This window comes from Primulina eburnea, chromosome 18 (genome assembly GCF_022965805.1).
Source record: "Primulina eburnea isolate SZY01 chromosome 18, ASM2296580v1, whole genome shotgun sequence".
In the NCBI taxonomy this organism is placed as follows: Eukaryota; Viridiplantae; Streptophyta; class Magnoliopsida; order Lamiales; family Gesneriaceae; genus Primulina; species Primulina eburnea.
Genome location: NC_133118.1, coordinates 26,283,372 through 26,308,813, shown reverse-complemented (window position 1 = coordinate 26,308,813; position 25,442 = coordinate 26,283,372). Strand labels below are relative to the sequence as shown.

General features: G+C 38.9%; 3 protein-coding genes across 3 annotated transcripts; 1 reads left to right on the top strand and 2 right to left on the bottom strand.

The window, feature by feature from the left end:
• The first annotated feature begins 337 nt into the window (after positions 1–337).
• On the top strand, positions 338–1,189 carry LOC140819204 (uncharacterized). Its single transcript, XM_073179215.1, has one exon. It carries the CDS (start codon positions 338–340, stop codon positions 1,187–1,189), a length of 852 nt encoding a protein of 283 aa, XP_073035316.1.
• A 4,489-nt stretch (positions 1,190–5,678) lies between these two features.
• Positions 5,679–8,159, bottom strand: LOC140819920 (uncharacterized). Its single transcript, XM_073180196.1, has 3 exons — positions 7,161–8,159; positions 6,502–7,040; positions 5,679–6,426 (listed from the first exon to the last, which is right to left on the bottom strand). Exons 1-3 carry the CDS (start codon positions 7,360–7,362, stop codon positions 6,052–6,054), a joined length of 1,116 nt encoding a protein of 371 aa, XP_073036297.1. The 5' UTR covers positions 7,363–8,159; the 3' UTR covers positions 5,679–6,051.
• A 10,154-nt stretch (positions 8,160–18,313) lies between these two features.
• Positions 18,314–21,155, bottom strand: LOC140819924 (superoxide dismutase [Fe] 3, chloroplastic). The gene is made up of 9 exons (XM_073180203.1): positions 21,148–21,155; positions 20,887–21,054; positions 20,649–20,741; positions 20,184–20,375; positions 19,774–19,945; positions 19,153–19,226; positions 19,027–19,053; positions 18,924–18,947; positions 18,314–18,818 (listed from the first exon to the last, which is right to left on the bottom strand). Exons 2-9 carry the CDS (start codon positions 20,995–20,997, stop codon positions 18,693–18,695), a joined length of 819 nt encoding a protein of 272 aa, XP_073036304.1. The 5' UTR covers positions 20,998–21,054; positions 21,148–21,155; the 3' UTR covers positions 18,314–18,692.
• Positions 21,156–25,442: the final 4,287 nt, after the last annotated feature.

The window sequence follows — 25,442 nt, the reverse complement described above, 5'->3', positions numbered from 1 at the left end:
GTGCCCTCCTCCAACTCGCCTGCAGCAGGAGGAGTTCCAGATCTCGTCCGAGGTTCTAAAGGCATTGATGGAGGAAGCAGCATCTCGGGTTGCAGCCGAGGCCGTGGCGCAATACCTCGCGACTCGGCAGCAGGACCGCGAGAACAGGGGAGCGCACGGCGAAGGAGCCCATTCACATCATTCAGAGAGAATCTTGCCAGAGAGAGAGGTAGTCGGGACCAACAACGTGCCGCCGAAAAACCTAAAGAAGGGGACTGCACTTCAAGATGACGAGGCTCATAGCCAGGCACCTCCTTCCTGTCAGAAACTCCACGCCAAGAGACGATAAGAGGTTGCAATGGCAATTTCACCTGCACGACGTAGCCCTTTCACCACAGCCGTACTAGCGGAAATGATGCCGATTGGATTGAAGATAGCAAACCTACCTGAGTATAGAGGAGAAGGGGATCCACAAGATCACCTCGAAAAATTTTATGCAAAGGCGGACCTCTATGACATCAGCGACGCTGCTTACTGTAAAATCTTTCGAACTACCCTATCAGGACAAGCCCCTACTTGGTTCAACAAGCTACCCACGGGGATAGTAGGCAGCCTGGAGGAACTCACCATACGTTTTCTACAACAGTTCTCCATTAATAGGAAGTATCCCGAAACAGCATCTTATTTGTTCACCATAGTACAAAGAGAGGGAGAGAGCCTGAGAGAGTTCGTACAACGATTCACTCAGGCCGTTCAAGAGGTCCCGTATGTCAATCACGATTTACTGGCAGGAATCATGCAGCAGAACCTCCGTCATCGGAGATTCAAAGAGTCAATAGCGGGGAAACCCCCGAGTACTTTGGAAGAATTACTTGAAAGAGCAGAAAACTACATTCGCATCGAAGAAGCTGTAGAACCTCGTTATCTTGTGAAAAGAAAGAGAGAGGATGAGAAATTTGGAGTCAGGAAGGAAGAAAGGCGGGTAACTCAGAGCCCTCATCTCCAGCACATCCCGCTGAACTCACGCTTGACGGACATATTAGTGGTAGCCGAGAAGCAAGGTATTTTGCAGCCCCCTCGCCCTATGAAAGAGAACTCGAAAAGACAGCAATCTGACAAATATTGTCGTTTTCACAAGGACAAAGGTCATACCACAGAAGACTGTTTTGTCCTACGAGCAGAAATAGAGAAACTCATCAAGCGAGGATAATCGGGTAGTTTCGTGGATAAGTCACGAAATCAGCAGGACAATAAGCGCCCGGAGTTCCAGCGCAAGCCTAGCCCTCTGAGAGGAAACAAGGACCAAGGGAAACGACCCGAAAGGATAGAGGAGAACCTGCCTACTAAGGAGTCATCGCAGTAATTTCTAGAGGCCCAGCATGTGGGGATTCAAACAGGGCGAGAAAAACCTTGATTCGCGCAGCATTGCAAGAACTTCCATCTGCGATTAGTACCAAATCACACACCGTGCTTGAGATAGTCCAGTCGAAGGAAGATATGGTGTTCGGTGACAGTGACCTGGAGTTCCCTCGTGGGGAACACAATGACGCCCTAGTCATCTCCGCCATCATTTCCAATTTCTGGTTGAGAAAGATACTAGTCGATTCAGGAAGTTCTGCAGACATCATTTTCTATAGCGCTTTTGTAAAACTAGGAATTGACATAGCCCTACTACCCCCGGTAAATACCCCTCTGGTCGGATTTGCGGGGGAGGTATTTGAGGCATTGGGAGAGGTTACGCTTCCCCTTTCCGTGGGGTCTTACCCACTAAGGACCACAAAGATGGTGAGGTTTCTCGTAGTGAAGTCTTCGTCAGCATACAACATTATTTTGGGACGGCCTAGCTTAAATTTGTTTCAGGCGATAGGCTCTACATATCACATGAAACTTAAGTTCCTCACACCCGAAGGAACAGGGGAGGCAACCGGTGATAGCCGATTGGCGAGAGAATGTCATGCCATCATCTTGCAGGGGACAACAAGTCACCGAAAGAGGCAGGCTGCCCCAAAGGACTCATCACCCAGAAGTAAGCAGAAGTTGGAGCATCATCCGGATAACAGCGAGGTTCATGTTGTTGAAAGCGAATCAGGAAGAGACGAGAGACTTAAAGCCGCAGAAAAACTGAAGAGTATATAAATAATACCAGGAAATTCCGAGAGCAAGGTCAAGGTTGGAACGGGTCTGCCAACTAATTTAGAAGAAGCCCTGACAGCTTTTCTAAGAAATAACGCAGATGTGTTTGCCTGGAAGGATGAAGCATTGCTCGGAATACCCCAGGTGTATGCACTCCACACACTCAAAGCAGATTCAAAGATAAAACCAATTAAACAAAAGAAAAGAACGTTCAGTCTCGAGAAGAGCAAACATATCAGTGAAGAAGTAGAGAAGCTATTAACAGCTAAGTACATCCGGCCTGTCATGTACCCAGAGTGGTTGTCGAATGTCGTGCTCGTTCCGAAGCCGGGAAACAAGTGGCGTTTGTGCATAGATTTCACTGATCTGAATAAAGCATGCCCTAAGGATTCTTTCCCGTTGCCGAGGATTGATTCATTGGTCGACTCCACCGCCGGGTGCGACATGCTCAGCTTCTTGGATGCATATCAAGGCTATAATCAGATTCGGCTAGCACCCGAAGATCAGGAAAAAACAAGCTTTGTAACTGATCGAGGGATTTACTGCTTCGAGGTGATGCCATTTGGATTAAAGAACGCAGGGGCAACTTACCAACGGTTGGTAAACAAGATGTTTGAAAAAACAGTTGGGCGCAACATGGAAGTGTATATAGACGACATGCTTGTCAAGATCATATGGGCTTCAACCCACACTGAAGATCTCAAAGAATGCTTTGGCATTCTGAGAAAGTATAAAATGAGGTTAAACCCCGAAAAGTGCACATTCGGGGTCGGAGGAGGAAAATTCCTAGGTTATATGGTCTCAATTAGAGGGATAGAAGCTGATCCCAAGAAGATCAATGCAATTTTGAACATGTATCCTCCGAAGACGTTGAAAGGAATACAAGAGTTAACAGGACGGATCGCCGCTCTTAATCGATTCATCTCTCGGTCGGCCGATAGAGGCCTGCCATTCTTCAAAGTGCTTAGACAAGGAAATAAATTCAAATGGATGGACGAGTGTCAGCAAGCCTTCAACAGCTTGAAGAAATACTTGACCACACCACCCTTACTTGTAAAACCGTGTGAAGGAGATACGTTGTTCCTTTATCTAGCAGTCTCATCCGAAGCAGTCAATGCAGTGCTAACCTTAGAGGAAGGGCGCGAGCATAAGCCAGTATATTACGTGAGCAAAACGTTGCAGGGGCAGAACTTCGGTACACCAATATCAAAAACTAGCCTTGGCACTAGTCACTGCAGGAAGAAAACTACGTCCTTACCTCCAATCGCATCAGGTAGTAGTGTTGACCAACCATCCCTTGAAGAAGATACTCTCCAGCCCTGAAGCATCTGGTAGGATGGTCAAATGGGCGGTCGAGTTGAGCAAGTACGGCTTGGAGTACCAACCGCGCCCAGCGGTCAAGGCCCAGGTTGTCGCGGATTTCATAGTAGAAATGGAGATAATGGGTGCAGAATGTTCCAGTCCCGCTTGGACACTTTTTGTTGATGGATCTTCCTCCGCATCGGGAAGTGGAGCTGGGGTATTACTAGAAAATCCTCAGGGAGACAAGTTTCAGTATTCCATAAGGCTTCAATTTTCGACATCAAATAGCGAAGCAGAATACGAGGCTATTATAATAGGATTAAAGCTAGCTCTAGCCGCAGGAGCAAGAAGGTTGATAGCGCACAGTGACTCCCAGCTTGTGGTTAACCAACTTCAAGGGACTTATGTGGCTAAAGAGGAGAAGATGGCCAAATGTGGCTCCGAGTTAATGAGTTGCTCTCGCATCTAGAAAACTATGAGCTAAAGCAGGTACCCAGGGCACAGAATGAAGTAGCAGATATGCTAGCCAGGATGGCGAGTTCTATGGCGAATATTGACAGTAGAAGGGTCACCTTTCTAGCAATTACTAAGGAAGAGTTGGAGGGACCAACTCTTGACATTATGTGCGCTGGAGAGGGTGAACCAAGCTGAAAAGATGAAATAATCAGTTTCCTAATGCAAGGACGCATACCGCAAGATCCCTCTATAGCCCGAAAGCTTCGGAGAAGAGCCTCTCGATTTACAGTAATCGATATGAGTTGTACAAAAGAAGCTACTCCTTACCGTACTTGAAGTGTCTTGCTCCCAGTAATGCTAATTATGTACTTCGAGAGATTCACGAAGGAGTTTGTGGGAATCATTTAGGAGGAAGGGCATTGGCCGGAAAAGCTCTGCGACAAGTATTTTTCTGGCCTACAATGAGGCGTGATGCAGAAAAGTTGGTAAGACACTGTCATGCATGCCAAGAGCATGCAAATATCAATCATCAGCCAGCTACGCTTTTACAACCCTTGGAGAGCCCTTTGCCTTTCGCGCAATGGGGAATGGATATCGTGGGACCATTTCCAATAGCTTCTCGGCAGAGAAAGTTCATTCTCGTTGCCGTCAATTACTTCACGAAGTGGGTAGAAGCTGAACCTTTAGCTAAGATAGCTGAAAGAGACATAATAAACTTTGTGTGGAAGAATATAATATGTAGATTTGGAATACCACAAGCCTTTGTCTCGGATAATGGAGCACAATTCTCAGGTTCTAAGTTAAGAAGGTGGTGTGAGGAGTTTTCCATCAAGCAATTCTTCACTTCCGTAGGAAACCCCCAAGCAAATGGACAAACTGAAGTTACAAATCGTACTATCTTGCAGCACCTCAAAACACGATTAGGCACAGCCAAAGGCAAATGGGTGGATGAACTGCCGAGTGCCCTCTGGGCTTATAGGACTACGTCACGCACCTCTACCGGAGAATCACCCTTCAACTTGGTTTATGGGGCAGAAGCAGTGGCTCCCGCAGAAATCGGACAACCTTCCATGAGAGTCCAGAATTATACTCTAACGGATAATGAAAAAGCAATGAGGTTATCTTTGGATCTCGTGGACGAGCTTAGGGATGAGGCATCACTGTGTGCAGAAAGGTGCAAAGCGCAAATGGCCAGAGCGTACAATAACAAGGTTAAGCATAGTTCATTTCAAGTAGGGCACTTAGTCTTGAGGAGGGCACAAATCTTGCGGCAGGTAGGTAAACTTGATCCGAAATGGGAAGGCCTGTACAAAGTGATCGAGATAATCAAAGGAGGAGCATATCGTCTTCAGCAACAAATCGGGAAAAACTTACCAAGAACATGGAACATTGCGAACTTAAAGAAATTTTACGCGTAGACCGTGTGTTTCTATTGGTTTTTACTTAAAGAACCATCAGTGACAAGATGTTGTTTTCTCAGTCACCTTTATCAATAAAATCTTGAATTTATCATCTTATCATTTTATTTAATTAAAGACCCTTGTACCCAATAAAGTAAAATAGAGTGTAGCGCGTGCGAGAGTCATCATTAGACCCAAGATGTCACATAGAGCCACCCAAGCATAAGAGGCGTGGCTAGCCCAGTGGGAAAATGCTCAGACACTGTAAGAGGTCACCAAAATAGAGTCCCGAGATACCTACACCTCGTCACTAAGGTGAGGACTTCCCGTCGAGACCATAAAAGCTTAATTATGCCTAAATTCATATTCAACTAAGCAACAAGCATAAAGTACGACAGATAAGAAAACATAAAATAATGCTCATGTGGCATAGTAATCAAAATAAACCACGACTGAATAAAATAGTTGCGCAGAAAGGCGATCTCAGAATAAAGGTCAGCCAAGTCCTGTGGCAAAATAGCAACTCGTACTACTCAAAATAAAATAACGTAGCTCACGAAAAGGCAAAAATCATCCATCCTCGATAGCTTCATCAGCAGGGAGCAAGTGCAGCGTACCAATGACCTCGCAGTCAACGTCCCCCACTGGAGGAAAATCTGGGAGAAGGTCAACCTGAGCGGTATCATCCAACTCTGGCACATGAGGTGAAATCTTCATAACCACCTCCTCAGGAACCAAGCCGGTCAAGCGGAGCTGGCGACGACAGTCTCGCACCACCTCGTCATGGAGACCTAAAAGCGTGACTGTAAACCTCATCAGCATAGGCCGGAGAAACTCGAAAGGCTGCTAATGCTTTCTCCTCAATACCCGTCACAAAAGACTTCCCCGCCTTAGAAGCCAAGAACATCCTACCAGTCTTCACCTCGGTATGGTGCTTATCATAGGGGGAACCAAGCTCTTTACGTAATTCCTCGTCATCTCTGGTCTTTTCTTCACATTTCTTTGTCAAGCAAGAAAGCTCGTTTTGGAACTTCATGTTCTCCGATCGAAGGCGTTCATTTTCTTCCTTTAATTGGGAAAGCTCTCGGCAAAATCGAGCTTCCTCAGCTCGACCTCTCTCCTCTCGAGCCTGGTAAGCACAGGCCAGAGACACAGCCTGAGAAACAAGAAACAATTTATTACATCACATAAACATCCCTGCAGACAAAGCATTGAGAGACAAGGAAAGCACCTGGCAACCTATCAAGGCCAAGGAGTGGGATAGAGCAGCGGGTGTTTGAGGGACCAGATGGGCCATGTCATAGTCACTTATCATCTCCCTCCCCTTTCTCCATACCATATCAGGATCGTCTGTATCCCAAAAAGACCCCACTCTATCTTTAGCATTAATTCCTTCCAAGAATAGAGAGTTCTTCCGAGGGCCTCGAGAAGACGATAACGGATCTCCTCGACCTTTCTTAAAGATTGGCGGAGGGGCCACTTCACCCTTCCTCTTGCCATCGTCGTGTCCTCTAGTACACTGGTCCTTTCTTTGATCAGCATCAGCTCCAGGAGCACGGCTGTCATTCGGCATAGGATGAGGCCCCTGGCGACCGTGAGAACTAGACCCTCCTCCACGACCAGACTGGGGGTGCGACACCGAGATAGGAATAGAAGATCGAGGAGCGGGAGGGTAGCGACGGTCATCAGCTCTTTTCTTCTCTCCAGTAGAAGGAGGCCTCCTCATAGTGTCTTCGCGAGTTTGAAGGGTGGCCAAGTTCACGCGCAACCCTACAAAAAATAAAAAATAGCGGCAATGAAGCATCAAAGGTCCATAAATCAAACGTAACAACTAAAAAACACAAACATCAACGATGTGCAAAAAGACAATTAGAGCAAGAAAAGGGATACCGCGGGCCAACAAACTCTTAGGATCGAATAAATCATCAAAAAACCCCAAGGTTTGACACTGAGCTTGCAAGTGTCGGTGAATCGTTCTCATTTTCACAACACTACAACTAGAGCTCCAAGTTGAAGGTACCTCCCACCCGATGTCCTTTACAAAAAGAAAATGGGACCGCCAATCCCCTCGAGTCGAGCGTAGTCTGGCCATAAACTTGCAACCAGCACGAGGTTGAAAATAGATGGAGTAGTCAGGCTTAAGGAATCACAGTGAGAAAAGAGAATGGAACAAAGAAGTAGTAGCCTGAATTTGAAACTCGTCTGCTCGATAACAAAATCCCAGAAAATAAGTAAGTGAGTTTGGTGACAACTGACTGAAGCTTACACCTAAGGTACGAGTCACCTCGACTAGTAAGGAATGAGGTGGGATAGAAAACCCACTATTAAAATGGGCCAAGGTCACGGTAAAATACCCTGCGGGTGGGTTGTGGTAAGAATCCCCCTCTCCAGGAGCCTTAAACGTATAGTCAGATGAAATTTCCAGTTTACCACTCAAGCATTTCACATCCCGAGGTGTCAGAAGGCTCTGATCTAGGTCCCCAGGAATAACTTCTCGATCCAGATTATCGCCAAACGAGGAACCATGAAGGCGAGGTAGAGGCACTGGGGGGATGGGAGTAGAACAACTCTCAAGTTCTTCTTTTAAATCATCATCACCCAGAGAGCCCAAGTCACCAAGAAGGGTCAGATCACCCAAAGAACCCAAATCGCTCAAGAGGGACGGAGTGTCAGAGTGGCAGGAGTAAGTATCTGAAGCCTCGTCCAAATTAAAATCACTCGAAAGGGGAGATTTGTGCATACGACTAGCCATTAGTAAGGAGTACTCCTTACCGCGAGGCGCACACCCTGCAAGAAGTTTTAAAATTTATCAGCTAACCCGAGAAGAGTAGCGTTAGGCGCACAACCCATATTATTTTGCAAAGATTATTAATCACCCCAACCCAAATCCATTCCACAAATAATCCCAGCCCAATCCCTAGCCCAAATCACCCCAACCCAAATCCATTCCCATTCCACAAATAATCTCAGCCCAATCCCTAGCCAAAATCACCCCAACCCAAATCTATTCCACAAATAATCTCAGCCCAATCCCTAGCCCAAACCACCCCAAATCAAACTCATTGCACAAAACTACCCAACCAAACTATTGGCAAGACAACCCATCCCAAACCCAAGCTGCACAATTGTTGAATCGAGCCAATCGAGGTCCCGACCACTTCCGAGATAGCAGCAAGCTCAAGATAGCAACTCTTGCACCCACATGCTGCGATGAGAGCGAACGAGCTTGCGCCCTCGCGCGACTGCACCAGATCATCCCATGCCCAAGATGCAAGAAATATGGAAACCAAGTTCAGTTACTTCAACAACTATAATGTTAATCGACCCAGACACTTTTGTAAGGGCTTTCAAAGAAACTGGACAGCCGGCGGAGCCCTCGAAACGTTCCCGTCGGCACTGGACGCCGGAAGACCAAGCCACGTGGGGGGCTGGCGGCGTTGTCGGATTTCTGCTTGTTCGATGCTTCAGGGATGCAACAGCTGGATGTCGATGAGGTTGTGGAGGAGTGGCAGGTGGCGCAGAACGACGGTCTACGGCAACTTTTCCCGACGAAGAGGAGGAGATGCACATCGAATAGTCAAAGCTATCAAAAATGGTCTAGTTTGTCATATAGTTTCCAAGGCAAAACAAACCACCATTTTTTAGAACTTGAGCGGTTTACAGGCCACAAGACGATCAGACCGAGGCGCCGGGATCAGAGAGTCCCAGGGTGCCTCACAGATTTATAAGAGTAAACCAAGTAGAAGGGAGAAGAGAAACGATGGTTTCATGGAGCAATCATCCAAAGAGTAAAAGAAGAGCAGAGAAAATACCTGACATGGCGGCGGGGACTCTGGAGAATAGTGAGGCGTGTGGGACCCTTATATAGGGAGGAAGGTTTTGACCTAGTGGAAGAATTAAAATGAAGAGAAAAACGAATTTGTTGTTAATTTACTAATATTTTATTTTATTTGGGAGCGTGGGGGAAAGCTTTTTCTTCGGTTGAATTAGTACTCTCGATCACCTTCATTAGAGTGTAGGTGTTCGAGAGTGGGGGGCTTATGATGGGTATTAGTCTAGAAAATTTCTTATTTTTATGAATATTAGTTCGGCATAATTAAAAATTGATTAAAGTTGTAAAGATTGGTATGGACCATTGATTAAGGGAATAGGCTCAATAGAGAGCCCATGAGGTTCAAGCCCATGGCCCGTCATGGAAGTCTATAAATAGGAGTTATCTCTCCATTTTAAAGGGACATTCACATTATCTCATTATATGCCCCAAAAGTCTCTAGCTTTTGTGAGTACATATTTGAGGCATTTGCTAACTTGAATGTTGGAGGATTTTTCGCCGGCTGTCTCCTGACACATCTATCCTCAAATCGTGACATAAGTGGCGACCCTGAAGTTTACTGGTATGGACGCAGAAGTAGTGGATATTCTCTCATAATAACTTGGTCACCCGAATTTCGTGCAGCATCAGGACCAATATTTTATTCTTATATATTAAAACTTGACAACCGTGCGCTTGCGAGCAGAAAATATACAACACATGTAGTACAGAGCAAATGGTAACTTAATCTAAAACAATAAGTTATTTTTTGTCATCACCAAAACTAAGAGGTCTAACAATTACAGATTGTAAGGTTTATTTCGTCCGACAGATATCAAAGGATAATGTAAATATCAGAATAAGATTAAAAACAGTAAATTTTTGTTTTATCAGAATTAGGTGTTATGCCAGATGTTACGACATCTCGGACAACATCTACATGCAGCGGAAACTTAACTTTTATAACACAAATTGACTTGAAATAAATAGATGGACGATATTAAATATGCACAAGTATAAATACTTGTGCGGTGCCTTATGGCAAAAATTAATCACTAGAAAAACCAAATCGTTTACACAAAAACCTATCACTAGTGATTATGACAAAAATCAATTTTATCAACAAGTTGAGAAAATAAAGCTTTCTAAAACTACCAACAATATTAAAACGTTAACAAGAAAGCAAAACTTGATCCCGAAAAACACGATCAATTTAGATGTAATCTTCAGTCAACATCGTTACGGATGTTGTCTGTAGATGTTGGCAACACTCAGAGTAACACGGGATCAACACTCTTCAAAACGCAGCACGTCTCTTGAATAGGATTTTCTCTGAAATTCTGAACGTGCACAAGTGAGTGAATATTAACCGAGGAAGAGAGAGCACCACGAAAACTTTCCCACGAAAAAACTCCTCCACTAAAACTCTATGAATTTCTCTTAGTCTCTCTCTACAATCTTCTCTCTATTTTCCCACCATCACTTCACGTTGATCACATCATATATATAGCTTTCATATCTCCTAGAGTTTATCTTCCAAAAAATCTACAAGATATGGTAAACAAGAATTCTATTAGAAACAAATCAATAATACCATATCATGTAAATCATTATCATAAATATTATATCTAGAAGATATTTATCCCAAAGATAATATCTAGAAAGATAAAACCCAATATTCCACATAATCTTATCAATAGGAAATTAAATTCAAGTAAGAAATCATATCACAATAAAATCTTAACATAATTATCTAGAAATGCAAAACCATAATTAAATATTATACACAATCAAATCAACAAGGAAAACATAATATTAGGGAAATATATTCAACAAAATATATCAATTAAAATCGGAAATATTATTTCCCTTCAATCTCCCCCTTTTTGCCTTTCTGGACAAAATCAAATCAAACTCAGCTTCTCAGTTAAACTCCAATTAACTCCCCCTTAATATGAGAATTTTTCTCCCCCTGAATAAAATCAAGTTAGTACGGGTGTTGTTCGTCGTGTTGGCAACACCTGAGACAACACCTGCAAAAATCATTAACAGTTCATTAAAACAGAATCACATAAGGGAAGCAGAACTTTAACAGAGCAGAATATTAAAAATGAAATAAAGTAAAGATATCAGATAGATGGTATCATGTGATCCTTTCAATTCACAGTCCCTTGAGTTTGAGTCGCTTCTTCTCCCTTTTTTTGTCCAGAATGGACATCCACCTCCATAGCCAGACAATAGTCAGAAACTAAGTTCTCATAAGAGACAAAATCAGCTTTAGCGAGTAATCACTATCCAAAATTACTGAATAATTGCGTCAAGAATCATTTCAAAAAATTCCAGAATTGAAGCACACATCGAATTAACACCACCGAACCATAAAAAATCACAAATATTGGATTTCTAGCAAAATCCGGATTTTCATCAAATTTTCTCTATTGAAATACGCATACCCTCTTGACCAACAATATTCACAATGTTATGTTTATGCATGACTTATTTATGCCTAATAACAGAATGTAACGGAATAGAAACATGAAAACAAATATGAGATATGTTCAGAAAAGAAATGTTGGCACAAATGTTGGCAACATCTTCTGACAACACGCACAATTCCAGAAAAACAATTTTGATTTTTTTTTTCTTCACACTTAAAGACTTGTCAACTTTCTGATCATAGAAGTGGTAGCTCCCACACTAGAAGAACGGTCTTCTTTAGGACTCCTCTAGGTAGCTTTTTCCATTTTCTTCTATTTTTGCCCTTTGTATTAAATTCAGAAGAGGTAGCTCTCACACTAAAAGCACAGTCTTCATTGGACTCTTTTAGGTAGCTTTTTCCCATCTTTTCTTCTGATACAGAGCATATGCATAATTGATTTTTCTTTTTACTCAATCTTTTCAAGTCACTTTTCGTATGGGACAATGTCATGGAGTACATGATCATCCTTCAACTATTTTGTGATTTAATCAGATTGTTAAGCATCTTCAAGTGTGCTAAGTTTAGATAGAACAAGAAATTGTAAGTGCACCAGAAGATTTATGCAACATTGTGATAACACATCATATAACAGTATGAATGCAAATGCAGTATGTCTAAGTCCTAGAAATGCACATGCATGTTGGGTGTTGTCCGAGATGTTGTAACATCTGAGACAACATCTATGAATGATCAGGCAGAACACATGCTGAAAGATTTCCTAAGGTTGAAGAACCTCTCAAAGTCTAATGCTTTTGTGAATATATCGGTCAATTGGTTATTTGTATCAACAAATTCCATCCGAATCAATCCTTTCTCTACTAGATCTCGAATAAAGTGATGAAGAATGTCAATGTGTTTGGTTCGAGAGTGTTGTACTGGGTTTTTGAAATGTTTATTGCACTAGAATTATCACAGTATACAACTAAAGTTTCACTTGAAAGTCCATAGTATTCAATCATTTGATTCATCAACAAAAGATGAGTGCAACCACTTCCTGCTGCCACATATTTGGATTCAGCAGTTGAAAGTGACACAAAAAGAAACAAAATTATCAGCATGCTTTTGAGATGAGGAACCAAAGATTATATCATCAACATAGACTTGTCAAATAAGAATCTCACCTTTAGATTTTTGAATAAAAAGAGTTTTGTCTACCTCACCTCGTTTGAAGCCAATTACCAGTAGATATTCACTCAATCTGTGAGTATAAGGAGCTCATGCAAATAAGTCCAGCCATTTTTCGATAATCCACTTTTTCTTTCTTTCGAGTTTGGACACCTTCATGCATACTTCCAATTATTTGAGATGATGGATGATTTTTCTGAATTTTACTTGGAATATTCTGTCCATCATCGTTATTCGTTCTGTCCTCAGCTTCAGTGACTTCAGTGTCAAGTGTTGTGTCAGATGTTGCAACATCTGGGGCAACATCTGCATTTTCCAGTGATATTGGAATTTCCAGAAACTCATCCACATCATCTTCAACTGTTTTCTTCTTCAAATCTGCACAGTCATCAAAAACAACATTAATGGATTCCATAATAGTCCTAGTTCGTAAATTAAACATGCGGTAAGCTCGACTATTATTTGCATATCCCAAAAACAAACATTTATCACTCTTTGAATCAAATTTTGCAAGTTTATCCATGTCATTCAAAACATAGCACACACAACCAAAAACATGAAAATATTTAAGGTTAGGCTTCTTTCCCATAATTATCTCATACGATGTCATAGTCGAACCACTTCTCAAATACGCCCTATTTGAAATATGACATGTGGTGTTAAGGGCTTCTGCCCAAAAACGCTTTGAAATGCACTTTGAAGTCAACATCACCCTTGCCATTTCTTGAAGTGTTCTATTCTTACGTTCGGCTATCACATTTTGGTGTGGTTTCTTTGGAGCAGAAAATTCATGTGAAATACCTTTCTTGTCACAAAAAGATGAGAATGAGGAGTTTTCAAATTCCTTACCATGGTCAGTCCTTATCCTTGTCACCTTCAAATTATGAAAGTTTGTAATCCTTGTGACCAATTTTTTAAATACATTGAAAGTGTCTGATTTCTCCCTAATGAAACTTATCCATGAAAACTGTGAGAAATCATCAACACAAACAAATGAATACTTCTTACCTCCAAAACTTTTCACTTCCACAGGACCCATAAGATTCATGTGTAGCAATTCGAGGCAACGTGTTGTCCCAAAGTGAGGCAACGTGTTGCTGTGATGTGACATGTGAGTTTGCTTACCTTTTTGACAGTCTCCACAAACATATGGTGTACTAGATGATAGGTTAGGCATACCTCGTACAGCATCGTACTTACTCAAATTCTTCATGGTTTTGAAATTAGCATGTCCAAGTTTTTGATGCCATAGGTCGAGTTCACTAACTTCTGCATGTTTGCATGAAAGCTCTTCACCTATTTGGTAGAAATTGTCCGAAGACCTTGTACCTGTCATAATGCACAAGTTAGTTTCATCAAAAACTTCACAAGTATGTTTATCAAACTTGACATGCAAATTATCATCACACAATTGGTTTATGCTTATCAAATTTGAATTTAATCCTTCGACATGAAGCACATTGTGGAGCTTTGGCAGTCCTTCAACATTCAAAGTACCCTTTCCAACAATTTTTCCTTTAGCCCCCCCTCCATATGTTACTCTACCACATTTTTGTTCAACATAATCAGTGAGATGTTCTCTTGAACCTGTCATGTGGCGTGAGCTTCCACTATCAAAGTACCAATGACCTGCAGTGTCAGTTTTCAATGAAGTATAGACAACATTACAGTGAGTTTTTACCTTTGGTACCCAAATTTGTCTTACTGTAGGTCGATGGTGGGAGGTGTTGCGGAAAGTGTTGGACAACATTCGGGGCAACATCTGGCTCGACTTTTGATTCATGCGATCATCCCTGAGTTTAAAACAGTAGGGCCTGATATGACCAGGCTTAAAGCAATAATGACATACATACCTGCGTTTTCTTCTCTTAGGGACATGTGTAGTATGTTGTCTTTTTGGTGGAGAGCTTTTGGTTGAAGATGTAGTTTGAGATGGTGTGAATGTTTCAGTTTTTCCTTTCACAAACACAGTAGATTTTGAACACTCACCTATTTCAAACACACTGTCTTTGAAACCTAAACCTTTCTTGTCATCTCTTCCCATCAAGAGTATGGAATCAAGCTTGGATGTGCTTGAGTTGAACTTGGATAAAGTTTCAGTTGCCTTTTGAAGCTCTTCTTTGGTCTTACCTAGTTCTAAGTCCTTTTCGCTCAGGATTACTTCAAGTTTGGCAACCACAGCTTTTAGATCAATGTTTTCCTTCATAAGACTTGAGTTCAACTTATTTCTTTTGGTCCAATCTACAAACAACTCTTCATATAGCTTTTGCACACTCTCAAGAGTGATTTCTTCACCATCAGCTTCCAAATCATCTTCACTGAAATTTCCAGAAGACGTGGATTTCAAACAAACTGATTTTTCACAGATGTTGCGGCCAGGAGTGGCAACACCTAGGGCAACACCTAAATGATTCACTTGCAACCAGCGTTTTTCTTCATTCCTTGGTCGAAACTCTTGTTGGACAGGAGGTTTAGGAGCTGGTGGTCGAAGTGCTCCGTTTGCAAGTGATGTGTCCATTAAATATTTCTGTCAAAACAAAATAAAAACCAGAATCAGCACTTAGTATATCAAGAGTAGGCTCTGATACCACTTGTAAGGTTTATTTCGTCCGACAGATATCAAAGGATAATGTAAATATCAGAATAAGATTAAAAACAGTAAATTTTTGTTTTATCAGAATTAGGTGTTGTGCTAGATGTTACGACATCTCGGACAACATCTACATGCAGCGGAAACTTAACTTTTATAACACAAATTGACTTGAAATAAATAGATGGACGATATTAAATATGCACAAGTATAAATACTTGTGCGGTGCCTTATGGCAAAAATTAATCACTAGAAAAACCAAATCGTTTACACAAAAACCTATCACTAGTGATTATGACAAAAATCAATTTTCTCAACAAGTTGAGAAAATAAAGCTTTCTAAAACTACCAACAATATTAAAACGTTAACAAGAAAGCAAAACTTGATCCCGAAAAACACAATCAATTTAGATGTAATCTTCAGTCAACATCGTTACGGATGTTGTCTGTAGATGTTGGCAACACTCAGAGTAACACGGGATCAACACTCTTCAAAACGCAGCACGTCTCTTGAATAGGATTTTCTCTGAAATTCTGAACGTGCACAAGTGAGTGAATATTAACCGAGGAAGAGAGAGCACCACGAAAACTTTCCCACGAAAAAACTCCTCCACTAAAACTCTATGAATTTCTCTTAGTCTCTCTCTACAATCTTCTCTCTATTTTCCCACCATCACTTCACGTTGATCACATCATATATATAGCTTTCATATCTCCTAGAATTTATCTTCCAAAAAATCTACAAGATATGGTAAACAAGAATTCTATTAGAAACAAATCAATAATATCATATCATGTAAATCATTATCATAAATATTATATCTAGAAGATATTTATCCCAAAGATAATATCTAGAAAGATAAAACCTAATATTCCACATAATCTTATCAATAGGAAATTAAATTCAAGTAAGAAATCATATCACAATAAAATCTTAACATAATTATCTAGAAAGGCAAAACCATAATTAAATATTATACACAATCAAATCAACAAGGAAAACATAATATTAGGGAAATATATTCAACAAAATATATCAATTAAAATCGGAAATATTATTTCCCTTCACAGATTATTTATCAACTATCAAATATTTTAAGTTTTTTTATCTAATAGGTATTTGAACAGTGATTCGAAAAGTCAAGAGAGACAACCAATTTTATTGTTATTCTCAACGTAAATTTATTAAATATATTAGGAAACAGTTTTTCTTCTTTATTCCTTATTTAACAAACTGTTTTGGCATGAACTTACTAAATATAGCAGAAATTTATTTTTTTAATATATAAAGATAAAAGCTAACAATTTACGCGTGCGATGTAGTTAGTGTTATTTTATGTAATTAATTATTAAAATTAGTAAGTATTGATGTTAAAAAATTTATTAAAATTATTGATATAATATAATGAATATAATGAAATTTTAAATATTATTATAAAAAACTATTATATCAAAAATGCTTATATCATTGAGTGAAATTATTACTAAAAAACAGAAAAAATATATATCTAAAAAATCATATATTATTTTGTTTATAAAAATTATAACAATAAATAAATATTTTTAAAAAAAAAATTTGTGTGTTGAGTTAAACATGTATGAATGAGAGTAGTATTATGATAGAAGTTCTCGTACGGACAACTTGTGACATTGTGTCGTTTGATCTGGTTGGCTAGATAGACCATAAAAGAGCAACGGTAGATCTTAATGGGTAATATTTTCTCTACTGATGACTGGGCAAGCGGTAGAGGAAGAGTAAGATAGCACAAGCAGATTGATACGCACATCCTCGGACTCATGGGCCTTACAGTTCGACCCATTAGCACCTAAGTAAGTGCACTCTGCGCTGAGTAAAAGGAAATAGAGTTGTGTCTTGATTATCAGCTATAGCTTTTGGTCTAGTGGTAAGTGTTTGATCCTAACAATTGATATCAAAACGAAGTCATGGGTTTCTGTCTCCCAAAGAGCATATTTCTATACTTCTTGGGGAGAGGGATGTTGGGTTAAACTAGGATGAATGGAGTAGTATTGGGATGAGTGACCTCCTGAGAAATTCTCGTGCGTCAAGCTGCTGACTTTCGCCGCTTGATCTGATTGGCTAAATGGACTGTAAAAGAGTAATGTCGGATCTTAACGATTTATATGTGTATTTTAGGTATTAGGTCGGTGGTAGACAAATGATAAGAATGATATCTAAGATATATAAAACAGCATCAACAAAAGGACACGTACATCTCCAGATTCATGTGTCAAATAGGTCGACTCATTAGCACACAAGTAGGTGCACTCTGCACTGCCATAAATATTAACAAATAAAATTATATCTTGGCTAACAGTTATAACTTTGACTTTATGGTAAGCTTTTGATCTTAACTTTTTCATTTATTAGATGCAAAAATTTTAATTATTTTTTAGAATATATTAAAAAAATATGTATATTGAAATTTTAATTAATATAAATAATAATTTATGAACATTCAATATATCAAAATTCACGATAATACTATTTTAAGAAGTTGAAAAATATAATATTATATAAAAAAAATTCTATTTTATTTAAATGATGATAAATTAAAAGACTTCAAATTTATTTTATATTTATTTTAAATATTTAATGCGCCAGTTGAATAAATTAATACAAATTAATATTGCATTTTATTTTGTGGGGCATACAGAAGATATATCATTAATATGACCCCAGATACGAAAACTCAAATATGACACAACATTAAATTTTGTTTCTGCAACGACAAATATTAAAATATAAACTAATGGTTACATACTATTAGGCTATCACTTGACATGTAAGATGAGATAATTTAAAATATTTTAATATAAATATAATAAATTGTAGGATATATATAAATAACATATCTTATATTTTTGTATCACTTGGCTCCTAGGAAATATTTGAGACGACTGGAATATTTGACTCGTGAGATGAGATGACAAAGATCTATAAGACTACAACGAGAGGATAATAAATTACCGCATTTGACCATCCTAATTTACATAATTTAGGGAAATCAGTAAGGGGAGAAAACACAATAACACTATTTGAATTACAAAATGACTTAATATCTTAACAAGACAATTCAATGTCGGTCTTGACAAAACACAACAGCACGCTCTGTGGTACCCAAATACAATTTTAGTTTGCTTCGCATACTCTTCTATATTATATGACAACAGACTTCTCGCAGCCTATGTCAGCTAGTATCGCCCGTCATTGGAGTATAGTCTTTCCCATCGACGCTGTTTAAAGATCCGTGGAATATCATAGCATCGTTCTGTCTTAGCATGATTCGTTCTGTGGTTACTGTCTCAGTTGGAGAACAAAGCAATGTGGAAGTCATTTTGTTGAGGGAATGGATGATACGGTTTGGCGGATGGGGGAAGGAAGATAGGAAGGGGGTTTTATGCAACTGGGATCTTAGGTTCGCCCAAGTTTACAAAGGCTTGGGCACGAGCCAAGCGTGCTGCAGCTGCGTTCCAAGATACAAGGTGATTCATGAACGTGTTCACGTACTTTGCTTTATCGTTCTGTTCGAATAACATCATAAAAGCAAAAACAATATATTAGGACACGTTATATTGGAAGAGATGTTGAGAGATCAAATTTTGAGAACGTGAATGCCACCAGTATACCTTGAAATCCAGATAATAAGCATGCTGCAAAGCCAGTGGGAATAAAATCAATATACCGCAATGTAGAGAAGAAAAGTGTAGTAAAAGAAATCAATGTTCATACCTCCCACAAATCCAAACCGATGATCGGCTGCAAGGTTAAGAGATATCAATGCAGTACTGGTAAGAATCGAAATGTCCAAGAACGAAATGGTCAATATAAAATTAGAAATATAATAATGTTTCTTACAATGTCATTCCACACTAAAGGATTGATGGCATTTGATGTTTTCAAAATTGCAAGACATCTTTGCTCCCTCTTCACTGCAGCAAGGCAAACAAGAAAGGTACAAAAGAGAAGAGGTGAGTTTTGAGTTCGAAAAATAAATAAATTACATTTAGTCACGTAAATATTGTGTTCCATTTTCCTCTATGATGAATTTACAATTCATTTTTATGTCATAATCACCACACAGTAGAAATTTTGAGCTTCAAATTCTAAACTGGACATATAACAAATAACTACACGTATGAAAGCACTATCCTTGCAAACAGGCAGATGTGATTGTGGACTTCGAAAAAACCCACTGATAAATATTCCCCTGAAATTGGCTAAAATCGTATTTTATTTATATTTCATCATAGCCATGAGACAATAATCTAATTAAACTCTAGCAGGCAACATTCTCCTTTTGTTATGGCCGAAAATTTCCCATGTATAGTAACACGAAACCAAAAGTTCAACTATTTTTCACCCATGTTTAATTTTATTTGCAGATGAGAAAATTGCAACCAACTTGTAACATTTTGATCAAAGACATCCTTACCAATCCCATCTAAACATAACTCAACAAGACTAAACAGGACTTACAGACTAACCAAACCCAGCCAGACCCAAACAACATTAGTGCTGCTTGTACAAACTTTTCTTTGAAATTAGCGAATGAAGTAAAATCCTTCTCAATCTGCTGAAGTAGGCCCAGTGTGGGCATGCCACCCCCTCCAGGTTCCATGGTTTCCCAGAAGAAATCATGATTCCAGACCTAATATGTCAACATTATGAGGTTAATAAAACTAGATAGGAAGAAACACGGTTTACTTGAATGAAAAAAAAATGGCACACCATAAAAATTGTATAAACATTTTTTAGTTAAAAAATGGAAGCAAGCATCTTACCTTGTGAGGACACCACAACCAACAATTACAAAGTTTTACCTTTTTACTAGGGTCATAGCTAGAGAAAGCAAATAATTGAAATATAAATCAATATCGATGATTGACCTGAGCCGCATTACTGAATTCTGGTAAGGGGTTGCCATTGTTATAAGTTACTTTGATGAGCTCATTGATGGTACATCCATAAAGTACGCCATTCTTCTCAAGCTGTTTGTTAAGCGCTTCCACATAACCATTATGATGAGCACCCCAGTGTACCTCTATTGTTCTCCGACTCATGTATGGCTCCAGAGCATCCTAAAAATGTAAGGAAAAAATTATCAACTGGACGACTGAGATAGGCAATCCACTATAAACACGTGGCGAATGACAAAATGTTAAGCCATTGCCAACTTATACAATCAAGATTCACTCACCAACCGTGATTTGTTCATGTGAAATATCAAATTAGAAAAACATAGAAGCATTTATCATTTGTTGAAGCATAAACAATTTCAATAGGTATCTAATTTCCTGTAACCAGCAAGAAGATTTGAACACAAGAAGTCTAGTAAGGGTAGCAAATCTCACAAGTTTATAAGGCGGTCTTTTCAGGCCATAATAACAAACAATGCTTGATTTCCTGCGCTCGTTAGGCTCACAACCTTTCCTTTGTTTCCATCCCTGCGTCAAATCATAAGAACCAAACATTCACCCACAGAATAATACTCTATAATACAAAATTCAACATTCTGCCGCACAGTATCTCCCGCGACCAACTCCTAGTAAGTAAAAAAAAAAAATCTCAACTTGATTCATGGTAACCTACCAGTTCAGATAGCTTGATGGAAGTCTTCGGATTCTTCAACAACACGTCGGTGCAGGCAAGAACACTATAGCTAGAAACGCAGTTAATGCTACCACAAGAAATCGAGTTCATTTCTTGTCCGCAAACCGAATGCACACAATCCCAGAACTGAAATACCTTAATGGGCACCTGAAACTTGAAGATAAGATGGAAGTATATCAACTGCGAAATGATAACGAGAAACACAGCAACAAGAAAACTCTATCAGGCAATTCCACAAACACGCTGAGCGCTACTCGAAATCCCACGTACCTGAGTTGAATCCGAACCGTTAATTTACTCACCTTTAACTATGGTTTTTTCAAAGGATCAACAGTTCCAAGTTTGAGTTTTTGAAACCTTGAGCTGAGTAGTTGGATAATGGAGGCAGAGGTACAATCACCTTGGACTTGTACGTTGTGATATTTGGACTTAAATTTTAGGCAAAATTATTTTTTAATTTATATATCAAAATTACAGTTTAGTCTCTCACTATTTGTTATAATTATATTTTTATCCTCATTTAAATATAAATCAGATGAATTATAAAAATATTATACAAGCACGCAACGCGTGTGTCGGTACACTAGTTTTTTGAAAAAATCCGTGTGAAATAGTTTCATAGATCGTATTTTGTGATTTAGATATTTTATTTGGGTAATTCATAAAAAAATATTAATTTTTATACTAAAAGTATTATTTTTTATTATAAATATGTTGTTCACAGCTAAAAATTCGTAAAATATCTTACAACTGGATCTTCACATGAATTCATAATTCATTTTGAAGGCCCATTTTTAGAAAAATAAAAAGATTGGGCTCGACGTCTAATGTGCCATCTCCAATAAAAAAAATAACATTTAAAAATTTAAATGTTTTCTGGAAGTAAGAATTTTTTGTTTTTGGATATCTATTTTTTCGTCTATTTCCATTTAAAAATAAAAAAAACGATTAAAATCTAACTTCCTCGTGATTACTAGACTTACTCGAGCTCATTTTCAAGGCCCATTTTTAGAGCCGATCTCGAGCTCAATTATATTTATTTCAGTTGAACTTTAGCCTTAAATTTTTCATCATATTCAACTTGATTCGGTTCGTTTACACTTCTAAACATCGCAGTTCTTCCACTTTCATGTAGTCATCCTCTACCTTAATTCGGACTACAAACTGTCGAAAACATACCACATCAATTTACAATCTGATTAATTAATTTAATTGACCCCAAATTGATAAATTAATATTTATTAGATCAAACAGTAACTAAAAAATAAGCTATACTAGTTGTCATGCCCTGCACCCTAGGTGCGATGTGTGACAACGGCGTTGTTATCAAATTATACATTCAAAAACGACAAGCTTCAGAAGTACAGATTTCAAAATTTTAAACCAGTCTATCTGTTCATAATATTGAAAATACATTGCATTTACATTGATCGAATCAACAACAGAAATTACAAAATGTCTAATAAATACAGTGGAATAACAAGAAAAAATAGCAGCAATGATTCATCTCCTTCACTAGCCCTAGAACTAGATATGTTCTTCATCCTCATTTTCTTCCTTATTCTTATATGAGAGGGTTTTTGAGTGGGTGAGTGATATGGACGTCATTCAATAATCGTGGAAAATCCTCTCAGTCTTCTTGGGTCATGTTTTATCGAAAGATGATATTTCTGTTGATCCAACGAAGGTCGAAGCCATGTGGCAGTGGTCTGCACCCATATCTGTACCGGAGATCCATAGTTTCTTGGATTTAGCAGGTTATTGTCGTAGATTTATCGAGGAATATTCAAAGATTGCTAGACCTTTGATATAGTTGACTCAGAAAGGTGTGCGATTTTAGTGGTCTGAGGCATGTGAGAGGACTTTTTAGGAGTTGAAGTGAAACGTCTACTACTAAACTACTGAAATTTTTTAAAAAAAAATCCCTAAGTCTCGGCCAAATATATATACACAAAATTACGTATAAAATTCGAACCATGCATTTTATAAAATAATCCAACTACTGAATAAAATAACTGCAATAAAAAATTTTAAAAGTGTAATCGACTGAAATGTTTACAGTTAAAAGTAAAATACCAAGTATAATAAAATTTTCCAAAAACCCTCAACACAGTAAAATCATCAACCTTTTAAAATTTTTTAAACATGTCCTCCTATAATCATGTAATGCGGAAAAATACAAGGTCATCTGGTTTCCCGTGCAACCCCAGCTCAGTCCACTCAGTCCTCAGCACCTCCAGTCTCGTCGTCAATATGATCACCTGCATCAATCACACCTAGTGAGTTTAAAGACTCAACACACCTGAACCGTGATAACAAAGTACGTATACATATCATGCACTGTAACTAAAATAACTTTCATGATCTCCGAAGCCTAAACATAAACATATTCAGATCATGTCATCGTAAACATATACATTTTTTAGATCATTAGTTTTTTACTTCCGTATCAGCTGTTGGTCGATGGATCCATCAACGTATAACCATGATACCAAGCAGCGGGAACATCGGCTACACTCTCACCTGTCAACTGAGCCTTGGCCTTACATGTTTCGTATTTGTGTCCGTACCAGTCACAAATAAATCACCTCATAATATTCATCACTTATAAAATTTCATTCATATACATACATTTTCTAGAAAACAAGCATGCAACGTATTTTCAGCATTTTTCGTAAAAATTCCATATTCATTTCAAAATAAACCTTTTAAACCTACATTTTCAGTTATCAGGGCACGGCAAGGACTGCTAACTTGACTCGAGTGTAAAATGATCATTTTGCCCTGAAACCCTAATTTGACCATTTTATCCATGGACCATAAAATTTGGACTCGAGTCCATTCAAAATTATCAAAACACTTTAAAACACACTTATAATCATTTCTTAGGCAAAAACTTAATCATGTTAACCAAGTTCCATAATTCGTTTTAAAATTTAGGCCAGAATCTCGGTTTTAACCCGAATAAACCCGAAACTAATCCAAACTTTCCCAAACTTCAACCATAACTAAATGACACCTAACCATACCTAAAACAACCATGTCCAGACCATATAAGACCTTCGAAAACCCCCTGCAACCCGCTGGAATTTTCTGTACCTATGAACCGATAGCCCTAACTCCAAGCCAAGCCCATAATTCGACCCTAGCCCAAACCACACCAGACCAGCCTCGAAGTAGCCACCCCTAGGACTTGACTGAACCCTCCTCTAGGCTGATCTAACCATGGACCACAGCTCAATGCACGCAGACATTCATGGTTCGGCATAGACACCCCGCAACGCAACTCCCTTTGAACCAATCGTGCGCCTACCCCTAGCCCTTCGAACCAATCATGCACCGACCATCTAGGACCACGAATCAGACCCTTCAGAGTCTAAACCATAGCCTGGAACGGTCCTATGCACAACAACCCCTTCACCCAAGCAATTGAGCCACAACCATGAAGATCCGATCAAACCCTTACACAACTCGTTCCAGATCTGAACCTAGCATTTAGAAAAAATATAAACCTGCTGTAGATCATGCCTCATACCTCAAACCTGGAAGCCCCCTTCAAACCATGATAGAAACGTGAGGAGCATGACAAGAAAATTCATATTTTCAGGTAAAAACCGTATAAAACCGATTCATATTAGTGGATCTATTAACTACCATGAAAAATCATTCAAAATACATATTATGATGTGATCGATGAGAAAAAAATGTGTAGGACGTGCTTTTGCATCTAAATGCTTGAAAAATCAAACCAACGAAGCGAGATACGAACACCGGGGGGACGGGACGATAAACCTACTGAATTCCCCTTGAAAAACGAGGCAAAAATCTGATAGTATGCATGTGTGAGAGTTCAGCTGTGAGGTGAGGGAGGGGATGCTAGGGTTAGGCGTGAGTTTTTTGAGAAAAGAATGAGAATATTGGACCTAATTTTTACAATATGAAGGTTAGTGAACTTTGGCCAGAAATTCTATTAAAACATGTCCATTAGCATCGCGTAAAATATTTCGTTTTGATATTTTTTCAAAAATATTACTCCGAGCCCTCAAAAAGTCCTCAATTTTGCCAAAAATCGACTACATATTTAAAATATGACTCGACGTGTAAAAATACCATAAAATACTCATTTCAAATATTACATATTAAATACACCGTGTATTAAATAATTAAAAATAATTATTTAATAAAAACATTTTCCTTAAACTGTTCCCGGTCTCCGTTCCTCGTTCGAGGATCGAATACCGCTAAAAGCCATAATACATGCAATCTAGTAAATCATGCAATATAAACATATGACCATATCATAACCATGCATTTGACGAATTTAAATAATTAAATAAGCATTTTCCTAACACCTCAGATTTGCATGCAGTCAGATTATGTCGTTTGAATATCTAGACCTTACATGAAGCACCGACTAACGACCACACCGATGTTTTCAATCATTGCAGAAAACGATAGGTTTTTTCTTTATACGGATGTGTCATTACATGATTTGGATGTGTTTTGATGTAGGATCGACATATTGTGGCATATGG